Genomic DNA, 17177 nt, shown 5'->3' on the forward strand with positions numbered 1-17177 from the left:
AGACTTTCGATTCGAAAATGAACTATTTCAAATATGTTTATTTCATGTATTTAAAAACACCTACCATAAACTATTTTTAATGTGTACTAAAAGTTATGTAAGAATGAATTCTAAATAATTTATATTGTTCTAAAAAAATTGTAAGTTCAAAATGTTTTTTTTAAACGTAATAAACCTTTTTTATTATATTTAATTTTTAACATTTAATAAAATATACATATATGTTTAAAAGTCAAAATAAGTTAATTTGTCTTAACAATATATCATATGGGGATTTATTTTAAATACTTGCCTCAACTGTATTTCATCAGAGTGTGATGTAGTACCTGTGCATGATCGTGTACTGTTCTGATAGTACTCCAAAGCTTGACTAGAGTATATTTATGACTGTCTTTGGTCATTTTTCATTATGGCACCTTTGAAAGTGTAGTTTGTGAATAGATATGGGCTTACTGCTTTTGTGGGTGGGTATGTGTCCCTCACTAAACCCCTCCTTAAAACCCGTTAAGCACGCCCAGCCTCTCACAAAACCCTTCCCTTTGTGTGGTAGGTATTTCCCATTTCGCAAACACTCTCCTCCCTCCCACATTTACTGCTAAAACATAGGCCTAAGTGTATGGCGACCTCTGCAATATGGGCGGTGATCTCCACACAGACAAAATAGGAGAGGCAGAGCTTTCTGTACATTGGTTAGTGAATTTAAATTTGTAGTGTGTGAGTAGTGATACTGTGGTACTTCTAAAGGCACTACAAGCTGCAGATCGAGAATAGGTTCTTAAAATTTTTATGTGCTGTGCATTTTCCGTGGAATAATCTCTGCATTACTGGCTTCACATCAATTCAATTGTTTCCTCTTGCTGATTTGCATGTACAGAAAGACTAACAATTCCTAGGAACTTAACTGTGATATGCTCTATTATAAATTACAATGTCTCTTTTAAAAGTACCGAACGAGTGAGTTCATTGTTTTTAATGGCATGTATCCTTAGTGGAAAGCACTGGCTGCTCTGCAGTATGCTGTACTATGCACTTTGCCCCACTCCAGCAATGGGAGAAAAGGAAGGAGAAACAGCCCTTCCGGTGACAAATAAAGGCCCTCGGATCCCTCTCACCTCCCAGGTTTCTGCTGTGCATGAGTTCAGCTCTCTCAATCCCATTAATAATGTCCCTTACATGCAGTGTCCTTGACTCTGCACTTGTGAATTTTTAGGCCGAGCATCAGCGAGCATTCGCTGCCTGCAAGACCTGCTGTCATCAATAATACCACTCTATTCCCTCCGCCTACTCACCATTGGTCAGACTCGTGCGTCGCTCTTCTTTACTATTTCATAACTGGTACAACCCGCAATAAGTCACTTTCCTTGTTCAGCAGAGGAGCACCGGCTAAGTACAGTATTGTTACCCTTGCAGTGCTTTTCTATTAGTTCAAGAGCACTATTTTTTTCCCACCCAGTGCTGCTTTTCACCAGACTTATATAGCAACACTTTTCAGAGGGACTCGTACTTTTTTTAAAAAAATGTAGGCATGGGGAGAATAAGTAATTTGTCAGCAATCACAGGATGTTTGAGCCTCCCGCCTGACTCGAATCTGGTTCCCCAGCTTCAAAGTCGACAACTTTGGCCACTACACGACATCCTAGCTAACCCTCTAAACAAGCATTTGAAATGCAAAAAGTCTTGCATTTGCGAGAGTTTAAGCTATTAACATTGTAAATGACAATCCCTTTTATTTATGTTTTAAAAACCAAACCAAATAAAAGGCATTGTCATATACAATGCAAAAGCTCAAACTTGCGTAAATGAGAGACCTATTGCATTGCAAATGGTTGTTTATATTACTGAAAGGGATTTCCACATGGATTCATTGTATAGGCTATATATACTAAGATGTATGTCATGGAAGGATTAGAAAGCATTAATCCCCCCATTTTCCAGCAGTATTCGTTATGGTTATTTGTTAGTTTCGGAGTTGTGCTCATTTGTCCTCGGTCACTGTATATGATTAGTCCCAACCAGTATCTCACAGGTTGCTTTTCAAGAGGGAGCACTTTTGCACTGTATTATTTCGAATTACAACACTTACATAGCGTTTACAATACCTGTGTGGGGCGCAGGTTGCTTTCAAACAGGGAGCACTGTTTTCACTGTATTATTTTGTATTACAACACTTATATATTGCTTACAACACTTGTGTGGGGTGCCGACATGCTTAACGACGTGGATAGCAGCTACACCGTGGAGGGTGTGTGGTTTGCAGTGTCTTGTCTTTGTTTTGATCCTGTGTGGGATGTGTTTCTATGTTGTGGGTGATGACCACCGAGGTGTGGTTATCGTGTTATGGAATGCAGTGCCTAGTTCTGTGACGGATGATAAAGTGTTGGAGAAAAGCACACATTTTATCAATTTCAGAAGCTGACAATTGTGAACAGCTCTGCAGATCCCTTATGGTGTTTCTTTTGTTCATAGCAGTCTTAGTTGGTTACTGCACTGGTATGTACATTCTGAGATAGCTTGTTTTAAATGTATGCTCCTGGGCAAGCATAGGTTGGTGGAAGACATAGCAACAGCCCAACGTTTCCCTCAGAGCCCCTGACTGACACGTGCCTGACCACACTGGTCTCTTACAGGTCTCTGGACTAAACAATAGCTGCTGACGTAAAGGTGAGGCCTAGTTTTCTCTCCATGCAGATTCAAGGACCTAAAGGCAATAATGTGTGCTCTAGTGGCATACAGCAAAATGATGCCGCTCACACCTCAGAATTTGTTGATCTGCCTGTGACACTCCTACATTTCACAGAGATGTAGATACCTTAGGCAGAAGGGAGCCCTGAAGTACGTAGGCGGAGGGGGGTATAAGCCTGAAGGCCGAAACTCAATGCAAATTAGGGTCACGTCACACGCGGCATACGATGTAAGGGGGATCCTAGTCCTGGTGGGAGATTCTACCTATGGGCCTAATAGAAATGGTGGCCTGGGAGCAACCTGCCTACGTGACCCGACTGGAAGGGGGGAGCAGCGGCAAAGAGGGTGCGGGTGAGGAAGTGGAGCCCCTTATACCTCACCGGCGGCCTGCCCGCGCCGCCCCCAGGATCCGGCTGCTCGGCCCCCTCAAAGGTACTACGGGGGGCTGCCCTCCTACGGGGTCCCCTGCAGGGACCACGGGCATCCTGCAGAAGGGAGCCCTGAAGTACAGTTCTTGCAAGAGCTCTCACATGCTTCTGTTGACAGGAAGCAGTGTGTACTGCAGCCAAAAAGCGCTCAAATTCACATGGTCTGCGATGGCAAAGCTGACCAGAAGGTTGCTTCACCCTGGGTTCTGTCTAAATAGGTAATGCCTGCCTGACATAAAGTGTGGATAATAGGATGAAAAACTAAGTGATGATTATGTTGGTGAAGTCACAACAAGTATATGCAAGAAGAATCAACCAGACTTATCTGTGAGGAGCCCGCAAGGTGGTTCAAGCATTGTAGGTACTGTATGTGTGATCTATTGGTCACAAGTCCGAAACCTAGCATTTTATCCTTTTGAGACCGATAACACCATTGACGTAAAATGTGGAATAGCTACAGATGAAGCCATGTTCAGACAAGTGAAAAATTGGACATTAAACTGAAGCTGCTTGAGGCCGGTTTTAATTAACCCTGGGTGGTGAACTCCGCTCTGCTCGAGGAGTTTGCGGAGTTTCCCACACTCTTCGTAACGTGGAGCTCGCGGAGTTCCCCAAAACTCTGCTCCGCGTAGCAGAGTGGAGTTTTTTTCCTTGCTTGCATTCATCATCGTCAAGTTGGCAACCGCAAGCGTGGAAAATCAACCTCCGGTGAGATTCTTCCTTGTTCGCGATCGTCAACATCAAGTTGGTGAGAGCGATTATAGAAAATAAATATCCGGGTGAGATTTCTCAATGTGGGGTGGTCGCTTGTCTCATTGTGAGTAGTCACGTATGCTCGCGAACGCTCGCAATGAGAAACTACTTGTTTGCGTTGAGAAAGAAGCTGCTCGATTAAAAATCTCGACCGGCAGAAAAGGGAAAGAAGGGACCGCTTGCGCTGTGCAAGGTGCCATTCACAATTATTGCACAGTGAGGACAAGCATCCACAGTGTGCAATCACTGCAAATCACATTTTTCTATGGAACTCCGCCACTTTGCGGAGTTCCGCGTAGCGCAACTCCGAGAAGTACACCCAGGGTTAGTTTTAAGGGCTGCAGCTCGATGTGTCTTCCTGTATTTGTTCACCTTTGTGAACCCAGAGAATCCTAAGAGGAGGTTGGGGTGTGGACCCCGTTCGATATTTCAGCCTCTTTCAGCCTAGCAGGAGTGGGTGAAATATGGACTTTTTAAAGGATGGGAAGTCTCTGCTCCGACTTCCCAGCTTGATTCTCTTCTAGTTCTTTCCTCGTTCATTAGGTGCATGTGTGCAGCGCTAGGCAATACTTCTGCCTTTTAAAATCTGTGCATGGCTACAGCTCACCTCACCAACTTCTCGAATGTGTTCCATCATTTTACTCCTTCAACAGCATTTCGGCCTCTGTTCGTGTAAACACACACACACATTGTGATGCGTTAATTATATTTATGTAGCGCAACACTAATCACCCCTGAGGGGATCATGGTGACTAGTTTTCCATACATACCGATGTCTGTGTGAGCAATTCGACTGCATATGTGTCAAATGCACACATATGCCTAATACATGTAAAAAAATGGCACCTATCCATTGCCGAAGTTCAACCCATATGTGGGCAGTCCAGGCAATGGGTATATGGTACAAAGAGCACTTACCTGTGTATCACTGCAGACAGTATCGTATTTCTCGGGGTGAAGATGCTGCTGTGAAGGGGGGACCTAGAAAAAGGGATCTGCATTGAACTCTGATGGGAAGAATAGGAAAGGGGTGAGTCTGCACCCCAAATCGTTAATTTCCGCCGACCTTTAAACGGCGGTCCCACTGCTGTGGTTGGCTCATTGGAAAGCTAGCTTGTAATACGGACAGCAGGTAGACTCCTCTATACCTCCAAATGGCATTTGAATCTCCCCGACTGCAGTCGCAGTAGTCTGCAGATGACTGGCGGGGTTGGCGGTTCGACCGCGGTCTTTTGCAAAAGCAATCCGACAATCTAGTAATACAGAGGTCAGATCGCTGAGCTTGCGGCGGTCGGACTACTGCCACAGTGGTTTATGGAATATTGAACTCATAATAAGACCCTAAGGGTCTGATTTGGAGTTTGGCAGAGAGGGTACACAAACACAGAGGACTACTATGTCCACCAAACCATTGTTTTTACCACAGACATTGGGCAGTCAGGTAAGTACCTCAAACAGTCTGCCCTAAATAAAGCTAATGTTCTTATATACTTTTTTCCTCTTTGTGACCGCCAAGACAATGCTGAACGTCCTGAGTATGAAATAGTAAAAATGGCCGCCACAAGCTGAAAGAAAAGTCCCAGTGTGCCAAAGCCATTACTGATTTGTTTTTTAAAAAAATACTCAGACTTTCGGTGGCTGTTTTTGAAAAACAAAACACGTTGCTGAACCGCCACATTAAACAAGGTGCCGCTCAGCAAAGTTTCAATCGCTTAAAATGAGCCCCACAGATGCAGAGCTCTTAATAGGCAGGGTTAGTTTTCCAGGGCACTTGAGTACATCCCTCGGATGCTCTGGCGAGATGGAGTACAGGCCGCCAGGGTCTAAATAAGGCAGGTGAAAATAAATGCACATTTGCAGGATATAAAGCAGGTCTTTGTTCAAAATAAAAAGTAGCATTATTCTAAATCAACCAGACTATGAACATAGGCACAATATTCACTTTGATACTTTTTTTAAGGAGTGAACTTTAAAAGCTTTTTAAAAGCTAGTACACTATTCGTGCATGGAATGGTTTAAAGGTTTCACTTTCCTAAATAATGTTGATAATAGATGGATGGTTTTAAGTGATGTTTATATCTGTGCTGTACCAAGTGTGCATCAAGAAGAAGCGTTTCAAATAACCTAACAACAATCTCCCAGGGCAAGATACACAACATTTCAAGGCACCTTTTTACGCAGCTTAGTAGACGGCCCATGTACTTTTTCTGTGTGAAATAGATGCACACAAGGTGTCAATGGACCAATAAGAATTGAAAGAAAGCACAGTCTGTTTGCATTCAAAAGAGCTCTTTATAAATTTTGGGCATATTAACAAGCTGATGTATCGCCGCTTTCTCGGCACAATTCGCCGAGAAAGCGGCGATACTTCCAGCCCCCTATTAACAAGGGCATTGCAACGCCTGCCACAAGATCACTTTGCATGTCGGCGAGAAACATCGCTAATGACATGCAAAGTGGGCGTTCCCACGTCCAACCACATGTAAAATGTGGTTGGAGGTGGGAACACCCTATCACCAAGGCAGGCGTTAGGAGGAAAAGACCTGTGATAAACTTGTTTATCGCAGGTCTCCCAACGCCTGCTCTGACCAGGCGTTAGGCATTGTTAACATGGGGGTGTGGATCATAAAGCTGAATCCACCTTCCATATTATCAAGGCGCACATTAGCGCGTGAAAACAATGCTTGTTTTCACACGCTAGTGTTCACTATCACCGGCTATCGCAGGATTTACTATCGCCTACGTGTTGCGTGTTGATAATATCGCACTAACACGGCGAAAAAAATCCGGTGATAGCCGGCGATAGTGAAATGTGCGATGTGCGTTTTTTAACGCACATCTTGTTAATATGCCCCCTTGTTTTTCTAATGACAAAAGCTTTGGCATATAGTGGTGTAACCTACGATTATAGCCAAACCAAAAAACAGGCTTTTGTACGAAGGAAGGGATAATTCAATCTTAACTCCTGTCCCAGGGCTCTGAAAGATCTGCATGAAGACACGACTTCAGTAAACTTTTGTTAAAAAAAGGTTATTATGGTTAAGGAACTGAATGAAAATCAATTAAAATTGTTCAATGGATTCAATTAAACATCTTATTGAAGACAGTCACTTGCTGGACTGAGCAATCACTTAGTTTACAAACATATGTGTGCCATCATTAATATTCTTTTACTCCTATTAAACATAATTGTAATTGCAATTATTTAGCGCTTAATGGCTCTGACGAGGCATTGAAGCACTTTACACCGGATCACTGACATAATATCAAGTACAAAAATATAGACTTACCAAAATATCGATGCCAAAATATAGAATGCAAAACTATCGAATTCCTATCTACAAATAGGTAAGTACAAAAATATTGAATCAAAAATATCGTTTAAAAATATATAGTTAGTCAAAATATCGATTTTTTTTTAAATGTCTTAAAAGTAATTTAAAATTAATGAAATAATAAATATAATTAACTAAAACATACTTAAAAATACTTAAATAACCTTTAAATTATTAAATAATTAATTGAAGTTATATTTTTACCGTAGGATAGCGGGAGGGTAACATTTACTATTACCACTCCAGTGAGTGCAACAGTAGGGAAAACGTTGGATAGCATAGGGGTAATAATTACTATTCCCACTCCAGTGAGTGCAACTGTAGGGAAAGCGTTGGATAGCGTAGGGGCAAAAATTACTATTCCCACTCCAGTGAGTGCAACTGTAGGGAAAACGTTGGATAGCGTAGGGGTAAAAATTACTAAATCGATATTATATTACTTACCTTCAATTCAATATTTTTCACCACTATATTCTGTCCATTCGATATTTTGTCCATTCTATATTTTGACTTCGATATTTTGGTAATTTGATATTTTGAAATCGATATTTTGTCTAGTTATCCTTTACACGGGTCCAGAATGCAAGGTTCGTGTTTCATCCAGAGGTTATTGGCTGTTGTTGATTATTGGGAACAGACTTGTGCTCTGAAGGAGACCATTCTCCTCATTTACTCCACTGTTTTTGTGGTGGATCAAATTAGTATCCATTAGTTGTGCTCATTAGGTGAGGGTTATGTGAGTTCATGTAGAGCAAAGGTCTTTAAACTTTTCTAAACCTGTAGGCAGGGCTACTAGAATTATGAGGCAGGTGAGGACCAAATTACGCGACAGGCTTGACTAAATTGTGTGGGAAGAAAATGTAAGTGATGTTATGTGATGCTGTATATTTTGGGATAGCATTGCTTCATTATTTTGACATTTTTTACACACAGTAACACTGAGAAAAGATTTCACCCCATCAGTACCCGTTTATAACCAACATACAGCAATTAACATCAGAAAGATTTCTAGTCAACCTTTGAGAAGGGCCTTCCACTCCGCAGGAATATGTGCTGCCACATTAGAAGCTCACCTGGCCCTGGCCAGGAGAAGCCGGGGTCCCTTAAAAACCTGGCGCTTTTGTGCAGAGTTAAGCATTTTACCCATGCAGCTTTCCTCTCACCCCCTCCCTTCCATCCCTCTCTCCTCTCCTAACCCCGGATCCCTCTCTTACTTTGCAGGCCATTTTCTTTCACCCCTTTTTACAACTTCTGAACTCTCCCCATTCAACCTCTCACTTCACCTTTAATCACCTCTTGCCATTCTCTCTTGTCACTGCCCTCATCTATAACAGTCTCTCGCGTTTATCTCATGGCTTCTCTGGTCCTGTCACCTCCCGTGCCCCTCAGCATTTCTCATTCACCTTGTTTCTCCATTCAAATTTTTGTCTATTTGTATCTTACACCTCTCTAGTCCCCCCATTCAACTTTTACATCTCCTCTTTGTTCTAACAGAAGCCCTCACCTTTGGCTCACACTCACTTCCTGCGTGTCCCCACTTCTCTTCGGCAATTCACATTTCTCCTCATCCCTGACCTCTTCAATCGAATTCTCTCACTCCCTTGCTGTCCTCTCTCATCCTCTCATCTCTCCTCACCAAGCATACGGGTCAGACCCGTATGCTCCTCTCGGCCTGTGCCACTCTACTTATTGTTCCCTAATTCAAGAAGGCATGAGTTGTCTGTCTCGCTGTTTTGGTGCAGGCTGCGCAGTTATGGAACTTACACACTCCTTTGCTTCACTCCACCAAGAATCTATTATCCTTTAGGAAGATATAAAAACCTTTCTCTATGCCCTGTAGGTTACCCCATGTGTCTGGTTCTCCTTCTCCTTCTGTGTGTTTCTCATTTTCCTACAGGCAGCAGATGGTTATTAGCCCCAGGACATCTTTTGGTAACAGTAGCACACTACAAATGTAAATAATAATATAGCCAGAAGCAGGGGAGTCACTAGACCAGAAATTCAGAGAGGACCAACACTCCCAGCCAGGGCTGGTCCTAACACTGGTCACACATGGTGCAACAGTCTTTTTTGGTGCCCCACCCCCGTTTCCTCCTTCTCCATAAATTCCTTCACTGCCACTCACCAACAACGCACCTCATCTCTCTATAGCACCTTTCTGACAAACATTTCATATTTTTATAGCGCTACTCATAGTTTACTCGCACTCAGTTCTGTGATCTGCATAGTACACGTTCTTTGTTACAGGCAGATTAACCCTCTGCACACTATGTGGGTGACAAGAGTGCCCATGTGAGGGCACGGTGAGCGATGCAACAGTGTGAGAGTAGGGTAAGAGGAGTGTGCAGGGTGAGAGATGTGGCGTATGAATTTATGAATTTGGGTGCGAATGCAAGTTCAGAATGGGATGAATGAATGTATGATTACTGATGGGCTTGTTTGAGTAAGTTGCATATTGAGCAGTGAGGGGGACAGGTGAGTGAAGTGTCACATGAGTGTAAGATGAGTAGTGTACTCGTGTGACTGCAGGGTGAGATATAGGGTGAACAGTGCAAGTGCATTGTGAGTGCAGAGTGATCACTGTGAGTGCAGGGTGAGTTAGTGAATGGTGTGAGTGCATGGTGATCAGTGTGAGTGCAGGGTGAGCATGAAAGTGAAGGGTGAGAATGAGGAGCGAGTTGTCTGAATGCAGGGCGCATTCCAGACACTTGAAGTAACTCATCATGTTATTGACGGCGAGGCAGGGTTTAAGATCTAAGTTAAAGTATTGCGGCATTAATCGGGGATCGAGGGTGGAGGAAATAAATAATGTGCTTATCCTGCAACAAACTTACAGTCCTATGGTTAGGGTTGCCAGCAGATTATTTTGATGGCCCAGTGGGTACAAAAATAAGCAGTCACCTAAAGCTGTATTTTCAGCATTTATATGTGCATACTTTGAACAGCAAATATAAATAGAAAGCACTTATAATTGTGTTCTAGGGGTGCCTCAATGATCCATGACTGATGAAGAGAAAAAAGACAGAAAAGACACATAAGGAATGCATACATACTTTTGTATTTAAAAGTCTATTTAGTGTCAAGAGAAGGTCTTTCCAGGCTCTTTAAACAAAACAGGCAGGCATTTTTCTTTTGGCAACCCTACTTTATATTCCTTTTCATTAAATGCATTCTCACAGTACAACAGTAATTGTAAAATACAAATGTAAGGAACAGGCAGAGTGGGGCCCAGGGGGTACCGGAACCAGGAAAAAAACTAAGCCTCTGTAACAAGTTTACAAAGACATGTAAATATGCAAATGGTCTTTAAAGACCTGTGAAAAACTCAGCGTGCAGGAGATGACTCCAGACACTGCCCAGCCGAGCCCCCAACAGCTCGAGTTTCACTGCAGCAGCAGCCAGCCTGAGGCACACGATGGGGGAGGAGGGGGGCTGAAGCCCTTGGGCCTCTGCAGAAGTGAGACTGTGAAGGCGCCCCCCTTGGCATCACTCCACGGCCCCCTGGGGGTCGCGCCCCACAGTTTGAAGACTCGTGATGTAGATGGTTGAAGGGATTAGTACATAAACCAGAGTAGATAAGGTCAGCCTAGAGTGCAGGTAGTGACTTTCAGGAGGAGGAAAAGTTGTGATCTTTGTGTTGAGGTGTGAGCAGTTTGCAGAAGTACAGTATTAGAAATGAATGCAAACATGTACATAACTTAAAACAGGCAGTATTCAGAGAGAGGAGGCATGCAGATAATGTAATGTAAGATGCAGGTAATTCAAAGACAGGAGGGTACAATCAGATGTTTTATTTAAGTCAGGGTCGACATTTTCATGCAAGGTTTTAAGAACATATAGTAAACTTTAGTATGCACTCCGAGAATGCAAAACTGTAGAAAGAAACATCATTTGCATGTCAGATAGTGCTAAATGAGGTACGTTTGATTGGCCCAGAGCCAGTCAAACATGCTGTCCACTGGCAGGCTGCTTCTAGGCCACCGCCCCAGCAAGGACAGGTGATTAGCTCAAGGATTGGAAGCATAAAGTAATGGCTAGACACATATCTAGGGAAATATCAAGAGCCTCAGGCTGTGCTTGAATGAAGCAAAACATGACAGAAGCAATACGAGAAAACATGAGAGAATGCACATGCTAAGTAATGCAAACATCTAATGTAAACTTTGAAAAAGAGATTCTGCCAATGATGGCAAGGCTGTCTTTTGATGTGTATCCCTAAAGTTTGTTGCCCAGTTTCCTTTACCAAAGCAAAGTGGGATGCATCTGGATGCCCCTAGTTTAGTCTAGCACATGATGGGGGTAAAATAGGTTCACTGACAGGGTAGGTGTATGGCCTGCATTACTAACTGGAGAGGGGAAAAGACACACATTTGATGGACGGAATGCAGAACAAATCAAAACATTCACCCCCAGTCAAGAGATATGGGTTAAATTCATAATTACTTTGCTCACCATGCCACCCCAGTTTACGCCTGGCCATATGCAAATCAGTCTTGACCCTGTGCCTCATGGGAACATCCCAGCCCGAACTGCCAAACCAGGTCCTCCCTGGACCGGAATCAAGAACCCTAGGACCGGGAGACATAGGCAATGAAGTGAGGAGGAAAAAAACGGGCTACCTTAAGAAATTGCAAGAGGACTTTTGTTTAAAGAGTTGATGTAAATTAGTATTTCTGAGCACTGTCATTTAGTGGGTGACAGGAGCAAGGGGTGGGACTTCAGTTTCTAGGCCAGGCATGCCCTTTGTTTGCCCCAGATTCCTGCTTAAGGAAGTTCTCACATGTCATTGTGCCCATGTTGTGGGTTCTCCAGCTTGAGTCCACTCCTGCGCTTCCTACTGTGAAAAACATACTATTCCCACTAGCATACATATGTGAGTCACTTGCACACTCACAAAGTAACTAGTCCATAAAGTCACATATTCACACTAGAAAATGGAAATCACTGCGTAGGATGACACACTCACAAATCACAAGGGCACATCTCCTGCCTAAACAAGTACCAGGTCTCAGTTTTTTGAACATTTTTAAAGGATAAACTGTGCACAGTTTTGCTAGCACACATAAAAGTATGCAGCAAAGACACACACCTAGAGTCTCTTGAGCTCACACAGACATATGAACTCACACATGCATAAGCACCATAGAAATGCTCAATTGATAATACAAAATCTGGTTTACCTTCTGTCACTATGTGATTCTGATACATAGGGAGATATATCATTATATGAAGAACGAGGTAGGGGGCATCCCATGGGTCCGAGCTCCTGCTGCCGCTTTCTTCACGCCTTTTTATGCCTTTGCTTGGCATGAACCACAAATTTGCAAATCTCTGTAGACTTCAGGATACCGTTCACAATACCCTCCTCTCCGTCCCTTGACAATATATAATTGGTAATATGGCATTTGCAAAATGAGTGGTTTGTTAAGAATAGTAATTGGAAGTGTGTAGCACAAGTTATATGTTCTTGTTTTTTTGTGTTTTACTCCCTAGGTAGTGGTGGAATTGTATGTCAGTGAATATGATGGTTATCAATTGTAAGCATATCATAGAAATCGTACATTGGCTGTAAGGAAGATAAAGGAATTTTACAAACATTGTATGTTGCTTGCAGTAGAGGAGTGGTCCATCAGACAAGAGGGACAATACACTAATGTCCAGACAGTGCTCTTTCGTGATTTAAAGAATAGGACTTTTAATCACTTCAGAGTACAATAACTCAGCAAAATGCATCAGCTCAGGGTCAAATTCTTTGTACTCAAAAAGAGGATAATCTGATGTTTTGTTGGAAATGCAACAAATTCATATTGGCCGCCTGCCTGTCTGGTGGGATCAGTACAGATGGGTTCTGCAACCATACCTTAGCTTTCTCACCTGTTTTGGCAGAAGCTCTTCTTTTATCAGGCAGCTGGTGTGAGACTCAGTGTTTGCACTGTTCAGTGTTGGGTGCTTGTGGTGGAGTATCAGACAGGGGAAGCATTGTGTAGGTGCGATTAAGGCCAACAGAGACCCTCTCATCTGACGGCACTCAAGGACACACTTCTGGGGCATGGTGACATGCCAACCTGGTCAGGACAAAGGGAGTTGCATAGTCTTAAATCGCCTTTGCAGTGGTGTTGTAACAGTTGTGGTTTTGTAAAGCTGCAGACAGCAGGAAATGGCAGGAATGACCCGTAGATAGCACCATAATGCATCCTCTTAGGCTCCAACGATGACTTCACTGTACTAGATCCAAACCTTGCAAATCTCTGAAACAAAATGATTTGATGATTCCTAAAGCTCCTTACCTGTGAGATTACTGAAAAATGTATCCCATACTCCTTCAATGAAACATTCTCTAAGGTTTATACCCCTCTCAGACTGATGTTCAATCTCATGAATCTCTTCACCAACATGTAAATCTCACTTTGATATTTTCACTCTTAAATAAATAATGAAAAAGCAATAAGACATGTAAACAAATCAAATAACTAATCGGTCATAATATTATTGGAAACCTTCAGTCTTCACTTTTTGAAGAAAAAAAACTTACACTCCTGGCTGCCAGGCAACATTGTGCTTGAGTGCTTGTTTGTGGATTTTGAGTTTATCATAACAAAGTTATCAGGATTGACTGGAGCGTCTTCTCCTTACGTTCCTGCACTTTCCTTCTCACCTGCGACCAGTGGGACACTGTGGCACAAACCCGGTTGGGCTGATCGGACCAATCCAAGGACGTCCACGCATGGTGATACAAAGAGGCGTTGTGGCTTTTCATGGAGTACTCAATAGTGGACGACTGCCATTGACCACTACCTATTCTTAAAAAATAAAACTTTCACTTTGTATTTTCCTTTAAACACACCCCTATTTCCTTTAAAGAAAATGGGTTGCATCTCGAACAAAATTGTTTTATTTAAAAACAAATAAAAACATGGTGGTCTGCTGACCTCTACAGGCTATCATCCCCATGATGGCTGCCAATCCTAGTGAGTCTTTACAATGACCAGCCTTTACAACGAAGTCAGTACCCCGCATGCGACATTACCACATGTTACTTTACCGCACAAGTCGTTACAACAACTTGCTGTAGGGAGCGTGCTCTTGACTGCAGGTCCTCCGCCACGAGTGCAGCGGGCCTATGTGAATCGGACCCACAAATCTTAGATAGTGGATCTTTAGAGTTAATGCCAACACCTCCTCAAATAGCAAACAGACTAACTATGATTTAGATAAGCACTGAAATCGCACAACTAAAATTCATGTTAACTGTCCACCTCCTCTTTCACTTTCTGACCCTATGGGTCTGCCCCCCAGGATAAACTTAAGTTCAGAACTTGTTCTTAGCCAACCCAAAATGCTCATCACCTGACTGATCTCAGTTGAAAATACAACACTCTGACCCAAACACAAAGTCACATGCTGAACAGGAGAGTAAAGATTGAACAAGATACATGGCTAACAGTATTTGTACAGCACCAACAATTATCCCTAAGGGTGTCAACGCGCTGGTGGCCATTGGGGAGATTAAGCGAGCTATTGCCTGAAGGCACATGGTGCTGGGATAACCTGCCGCCGGCGATTGAACCGTGAGCCCCGGTGTTCCAGGGTCAGCCGCCCTGGCCGCTGCACGGCACCTCTTCCACAACTGTTGGGGATCCCATAAACATTGTGGGCCCCAGATCCATGACAGTGTCTAAAAAAATAGCTACAAGGCACAGAATATTCCAACAACCACAAATGCATGAATAATGAATGTAGTGTTTCCTACTACCTTAAAACTGCTGCTTGAATGGGAAATTCTCTTGCTTGTGTTATCAAAGCATTAGGAGGTTCAGGATCAGGCGGGTTATATGATAATAACACTGTACAAAGGAATGATTTGTCAGATATACATAACACATTTAGACCATACAGCTGTAGGGACAGTAAATGATCCAAAGTAAACAAGCATACATTCAGTCACCAGCATTTTTATTTATTTTTCATAGCTAACTTTGATTTTGAAATTAAATAGTCTCGAGTGTTCCTCTCTGGCCTCCAAAATATTATGAATATTTTTGGGGCAAACATACAAAAGAGAAGTCCGGCACTAGAGGACAAAATAGCAAATATCTCAACAGCAACCAGATACTTCCCTTTTGTGCTCAAATAAGCTGGAATGAATGATAACCAAACACTGACAAACACGAGCATGCTGAATGTGATGAACTTGGTCTCGTTGAAGCTGTCAGGCAAGTTCCTAGCCAGGAAGGAGATCAAGAAACTCATACTGGCCAAGATTCCCATGAAGGCCAACATGCTGTAGAACCATACGATGGAGCCCTCATTGCATCCAATAATTATCTCTCTCATGGCAGGGCTAGTACTATGTTCTGGGAAAGATGGAGATGTTGTCAGCCATGCCACCCCAATGGTCATTTGAATTAATGTGCAGCTCAGAACGATTGTGTAGGCTATCTTTTTCCCTAAGAACTTCTTGAGGTTGCTGCCAGGCTTTGTAGCTTTGAAGACCATCACAACTGTGACAGTTTTGGCAAGCACACAAGAAACACACGTGGAAAAGACGATCCCAAAGACAATTTGCCTCAACATGCAGGTTTCTTTCTTCGGATGCCCGATGAAAATCAGGGCACTAAGAAAGCACAACATGAGTGACACCAGTAGGAGATAACTTATGCCACGATTGTTCGCTCTCACCACTGGAGTGTCTCTGTACCAAATGAAGACTCCAAGGACATAGAAAGTATTGCAGAAGAACAAAATACACATAACGGCTAATGTTGAACCCAGAGGCTCCTCATAGGACAGGAAGACAAGAGATTTTGGTATGCATCGATCTCCTAAAACACTGGACCAATGATCATCAGGGCACTTCATGCAGTCTGCAGAATCTGGAAAAGACATTGAAACCTAAAGTCATGCAAGCATCAATAAATGGAAAACTATCTGTGTAATGGATATCAAAATATTAGGTACATTAAAAAAAGAAAATGAAGGCATTGTGGGCAAAACATTTTAAAATGAAGATGTATCCTTTATTGCTTGTGGTATGTAATTATAGATTTTGCTGGTAAATAAGGCTAGCACTATATACTGACAATTAACAAGCTGAATTCTATTGGTCTCCAACGTTTTCTGTAATGAGAGCTACTTCTGCACAAGGAAACTCCTCCTTAGCTATTAGAACATTTTATAACTTTAAAATAGTGACTACACTATGACCACCCTAAGCAGGATTATCAGTAGTTACCACCCAAATATTCCTGGTGTGGTTACCATCAGAAATTCGAGGTAAACATTCATCAATATAAAATGCCTCCACCTGACTTATGAAGTAACATTCAACTCTAGACATGCCCTTTTGCACAAAGTATTTATCGGTCCTAACTGAGGTGAAGAGAGATCCCAGAAAATCAGCCTTTGGGGATCTATCAGTAAAGGACCTCTGGATGGTGGTGGTACATTATTAGTACCCTAGTGATTGCGGACCATACTGCAGCTGATACCACTATGATTGATGCTATCATAATTAGGTACGGTATTTCTTATTTTTTAATATGAGTTTTACACTTGAATAGCAGAGTGACAACAATTGGGTCCTGATGAATGCCATGAACTGACAGGTCATCTAAGACAGAAACATGTTGACTTTAATCTAATAGGGAACATCCATACCCCTATTCACTAGGCTTTTTAGTCCTAACCATTGGAGACACCAATTAAAGTAGATTTTGTCTTCCTTGAGCTTGTTTTAATGCACTTTTCACTTTATTTGCACTCTGCCCCTCACTCCGTACTTCCATTGGATGATTTACGATAAAAACACCTCACGCTCCTCTTCTTATAGGAGAGTTTTAGCCCATGTTGTGAACCTTGCGGTCATAGTGTGCAAGAGGGTACCCAGTGATGTAGCATGTTAACAAAGGGGGGGTTTACCCAAGAGAAGTCACTGGGACCTGGGTCATATTGTTACTGAGAGGGAGCGGGTCCCAGCGAG

At 42.6% G+C, this 17177-nt stretch overlaps 1 protein-coding gene across 1 annotated transcript in view; it reads right to left on the minus strand.

Moving 5' to 3' along the window:
• Nucleotides 1-15151: 15151 nt before the first annotated feature.
• Nucleotides 15152-17177, minus strand: part of LOC147703553 (extracellular calcium-sensing receptor-like) — a 299497-nt gene continuing 297471 nt past the window's right edge. Inside the window, exon 6 of the mRNA XM_086929515.1 lies at nt 15152-16071. Coding sequence (XP_086785641.1) covers nt 15152-16071 — 920 coding nt within the window. The remainder of the gene's footprint in view (nt 16072-17177) is intronic.

This window comes from Lissotriton vulgaris, chromosome 7, assembly GCF_964263255.1.
Source record: "Lissotriton vulgaris chromosome 7, aLisVul1.2, whole genome shotgun sequence".
NCBI classification, from domain to species: domain Eukaryota; kingdom Metazoa; phylum Chordata; class Amphibia; order Caudata; family Salamandridae; genus Lissotriton; species Lissotriton vulgaris.